This window comes from Aplysia californica, unplaced genomic scaffold (assembly GCF_000002075.1).
Source record: "Aplysia californica isolate F4 #8 unplaced genomic scaffold, AplCal3.0 scaffold01399, whole genome shotgun sequence".
Classification (NCBI taxonomy): Eukaryota; Metazoa; Mollusca; class Gastropoda; order Aplysiida; family Aplysiidae; genus Aplysia; species Aplysia californica.
The window spans coordinates 18,610-23,433 of NW_004798669.1; the positions used below are offsets into that span (position 1 = coordinate 18,610).

The 4,824-nt window shown below is 40.5% G+C and overlaps 1 protein-coding gene across 1 annotated transcript in view; it reads right to left on the minus strand.

Annotated features, from left to right (window-relative positions):
- LOC118479016 overlaps window positions 1-4,738 on the minus strand; it is a 13,491-nt gene extending 8,753 nt beyond the window's left edge. Inside the window, exons 1-2 of the mRNA XM_035973551.1 lie at window positions 4,586-4,738; window positions 143-215 (exon numbers count right to left, since the gene is read on the minus strand). Coding sequence (XP_035829444.1) covers window positions 143-209 — 67 coding nt within the window. The 5' untranslated portion in view covers window positions 210-215; window positions 4,586-4,738. The remainder of the gene's footprint in view (window positions 1-142; window positions 216-4,585) is intronic.
- Between the last annotated feature and the right edge of the window lie 86 nt (window positions 4,739-4,824).

The window sequence follows — 4,824 nt, forward strand, 5'->3', positions numbered from 1 at the left end:
TTCTCTCAACATCTGTCTCCCCCCCCTCATCCCCCTTTTTTTGCACCTTTCTCGCACACCCACGTACCCACACACATACCAGCAAAGAGGTATACTGTAAGTATGGTTCCTGAACAACTACGTCATATGTGACGTGACTCACCTGACTTGTCAGCCTCAGGAATTTCCTGCCATTTTTCAGTATCCAGACAGTCGATAAGGCTATCCATAGTGATCTGCCGACAACAGAAAATACACACAGAATTTGAAATTTGTATTTATGTAGCGAAACAGCGATCGACAGGAATCACACCCACTCTTATAAAATATCATGTTTTACTAGACAGAAAAATGGGGAAAAGACTATAATGTTATAGACAAAAATATATGTTTAGAGAGGCAAAACAGACGGACAAAATAAACAGTAACGGAGTATGTAGTCTGTCTACCAAATCATAGGTTCGTCTGTAAGACAATTAAATCGCTTCAGACCCCCTCCCCAAAAATGCATTAAAGCTACTGTTTAAGAAAAAATTATTGTGATTGTGGCTTCTGTAGTCTTGTAGTCCAACGGACTCGTAATCGCGGGACTGTGGGTTCGGGGTTCGAGGCTCAGCTCCGCCCTACGTTGTGTCTGTGAAAGACACTTTACGCGAACTTTTCCATTTGGTTCGTTCCTATCTAAGATGGACGTTTCTTTCGGAGATCTTACGTTTCAATACTTAATAGGCTATACAGCGCGCGAGTTCAGCTGGCGCACGAGGTACCACTTGGTTATTTACACACGTATCACAATTCTATAGGGACACATAAATAGACATAAGGGTCTTGAACACCTAGCTCTCACTGGCAAAATTGAGGGCAAGCGAGGCAGGGGAAGGCCCAGAACAACATACTTGGGTAACCTAAACAAATGGGTAACAGAGAAAGATCAGGGAAACGTAGCTTTTTTTTGAGAGCATCCGAGCAAAAGAATGAATGGAGAACCATGATCGCCGATTTCTGTCGCAGATCTGGCACTGGTTGATAATAATGATCACAATTCTAAGAATCCCCAGCAAATACACCAATCTGTAATGAAACTGATGTTTTTTGTATGGAACATTCACCCTTTTTCAGTTTAGTGTTTATTATTGATAGATATTTTAAAAAGGTAAGCAGTTACATAGCAGTTTGTGGTGCTGAAATATTGGATAATAAATTTGTCTTCTCACAAACTACGTAGAATAGCCTTCTGTATAGTAGGAGTTAAATTAATATCCCCACGGTGTTGCTGGGGCGTTAAGGCTGTACAATTTTGATTTGAAGGAATCACTACTTCGCAATCACAGTTTTTGCAGAAATTATTTTGATACATTTGCCTAATCAGTGCCAGGAGCCACAGTGATTAATAACGTGTGATCTGTCCAAAAATAGGACGCCGTGCTTATCGGGGTTGTGTTTTTAAATTAATGGTAATAGAAAATTGGCAATTGGCAACAGAAAAGATTAGGAACCTGGCGCAAATATGTGGACCAGACAACGAGAATCTCGTGGTGTAGAGGTCATGGTGATCACTTCTCAATCAATAGGTCCCATGTTCGAAATCTGACAGCGACAGAAAATCTTCTCTGAAATGTTATCCTACCACATCCTTTCTTGCTTTCTAACCATGTTCTGTCGTCTGATTTTGTCTCGACTTTTATCTCCCAACCCCCTTCCCCACCCTTTTCCCATCCTTCGGGCTCGTAATTTTTTCTGCATCCTTTCTACTTCCACCCCTTGAGTCCTTCTTACCGCTGACTTCCAGCCACACCCGTGATCTTAAGGTTGGTAAAATCTAAGGCTTAGCCTTCTCGGAAAAAGCGCAAAAAATCCCATATTTCTGGAGTGCAAATTGCTCTCGTTGACAATTCCTTGGTAGTCCAAAAATTGATAAGAGTTGACGTCAGCCACCACCCAGGTTAAATTAAAAATTAATTCCTACGAATCTAAAATGATCTTATGCAGTTGCGAGCGTAGTAAAACACTTACTAAATCAAAAGCAAACCTCCAGCTAAGATAGAAGAATATAGCTGGAAAACAGGAGGTGAGGTCAGTCCAGGCCAGTTAGGCACACCAGGAAATTCCCCAACCATTTAAGGATATGATGCAAAAGCAATTTCTTAAAAGAAAAATCCACTATACACTTTATTTCTTCACATTATTTCAGACTGATGCGTGTCACAAAAAATCGGACATTCTTAGACAGGTGGTCCTCATGGACTGTGTCATTATAGTATAGTAAAACAAAAGGTGGAAAGGGGGGGGGGGGTGTAGGGTGGATGAAAGTGGTCTCTGTACAAATGATTGCCTAGGAAACATGGTCGTTAAAACAGGGTTGATTGTGCATCAAGAAATGAATAGTTTTCACGTAACGAAAAGACAAATGTTGAAGAAAGTTTATTATGCATGCATGCAGATTGCAAGTTCAGCCGACTCATAACTAATATGATCCATATATAGCGCGGCACTCCCTCTCCTAGCCTTGCAATAAAAAATAAAGATATCACCTGTTACTCCTTAACACAGACATGAACAAGTCGCTACCCTAGAATTAAAAAGTTCTATCAACCCAGTACCTGGTTTTGAGAACTATTACGTTATAAAATTTGAGTTTCACAAAATGTGAAGCTTTTTAGAATCCAATTCTTTGAACATCTTGATAACGACTCCGAATAACCTTACGATTTTGATATAGCAGATAAATTGGTTTCCGATCTCCTGGTATTAGTAACTCAAAACGACCAAAAATGTCAGTTATAACTTCTAAAGTAATTCTAAAGTAGCGAAGTGTGTCCAAGCCCCGTGTTACAGTGGGCAATTGTAAATATCTCGCAGATTATAGCAAGAGACAGAAATCCGTCGAAATACCCAAGAGAGACAAAAGGAAAAAAAACTACTACTACAACATAAGTCACTCAGGGACATTTCATGAGAACAAAGTGTATTACTAATAACATTCGAGGTATTGCTTTCAGCAGGGCTAGGAGCTATTGGTTTTCAATTATTTTTAAGACGGACAATTGCGTTTTTATTAACCATCAATTCATCAGGGCTATGTTTGTTATTGATTACTGGGTCGACTCCCGGACCAAAATGAAACTGCTTGCAGACTGGTTCTGGTGTGCTGCCGCTGTTTGTGTATTCCTGTTCTAAAGGTGTAAACGCCAATAGGGTTAAGCCCAGCTAAAGTTTTCCCCCGACTTTTTCCATAAAAAGAGTTTCATCAAAACATAATTATGATAAAGAAATTACCAAAGCCACATAACGCTAATTAAAACAGACATTACTTCTTCAAGAATGCTCTGAGAATACCATTCATAAAATGTAGTTGTGTTTTAGTCTCCATCAATACATTTTAGGTCATATAGGAGGTCAGCCTCGACCCTGACGGTCAGAGCCAACCCAGTCTGAGAGCGATGCAAAGACACAGCAGAAAGATCGAGATCCTTGATTAAAATTCGCTCCACACTGAAATTGAAACCAGGACTTTTCAGGGGTATGGTGAAGCACCTGGCTGCTATACCACAGACCGCTGGTTCAAAATACTGGTAGGCCTAAAGTATACAACAATTGAAAAAAAATGTCCAACCAGTCAAGAGCGAGAGGGCTTGTACTTTCTTTATTTTCCAAAAGATATTTGATAGAGAAATCCATTTAAATAAGAGCATAACAAGAGGGTGTTTAAATGAGGCATTTGAAAAGTCTTATAAAGCGTTCGTGCACATAAGGGGACTCTCGTGGTCAAGAGGCACGGTGTTCGAAACCTGTCAGCGATGGAAAATTTTCCCCTTTCACCTCCTTTCCTGCTCTCCCACCATGCTCTGTTGTCTGCTTTCGTCTCCACTTTCTGGCCCTCTCCCTCCTCCCCTCCCCTTGACCCTTCCTCTGGGCTCCTGACCCTTTCGGTAGCCTTTTTTCTGCTATTCCTTGGCTCCTTCTTATTGCTGTCTTTCACCTTGACTTATTGGACAAGAGAAATCATTGCGCACTTTAAAGATCCTTTGGTGGGCCTAAAATCAATAAGAGTAGGCTTCGACGCCACACGGCCAAAATTCAAAAATTAATTCATACCAAACTAAAAATGCTTATTATAAATCAATGTGTCCCGCGCGCTCATATGACCTTATGCAGTTGCAAACGCGTAAAACAATGACTAAAGAAGAAGAAAAAACGATATCAATATAGCATTAATACACATATAACAAGGAAGCAGCAACAGCACTTACAGTTTCAAATTACTCTTCAGAAACCAGTTCTAAACAAAGACCTCACTCAGTGCAAACGATCAGAGCTGTATCTGCAAGGCTATAATACGCACTTACTCACCAGTACAAGGAGAGAAAAAGGTCCCAAAACTTGCGACAAACACGAGGAATGAGAGCTCGACATACTTATTCAATAATAATAACAAAACCAACTAAAAATGATATTGATGGTTATTAGAAATTATTACAGAAATAAAGTTGACACCCTTCACTGATACCTGATCTAAATGTGTATTAATTAGAGCGCTGGGATTTAGGGGGACACCTTTTTACTAGACTGACGTAAAATTCATTACAATGTTTGTCCATGAACTTACCTTTTGAGAGTATGTAACGAATGTTAATTCAGCTTAATAATTATCCCAGCTGTCTCTGAGAAATTTTACCAAATAACCCACGGTTGCACGTACGCACGTAGACACGTAGTAAGTGAGAGTCGCAGTGCGCGTGAGAGCAAAGAGGCGTTGCTGGGTGAACGAGAGTGAGTAAGTCTTGGGGGGATGCGACGGGGCGAAAGTGTGGGGTTTTGTGCAGCGCCATGATTTCCTGTGGGGGG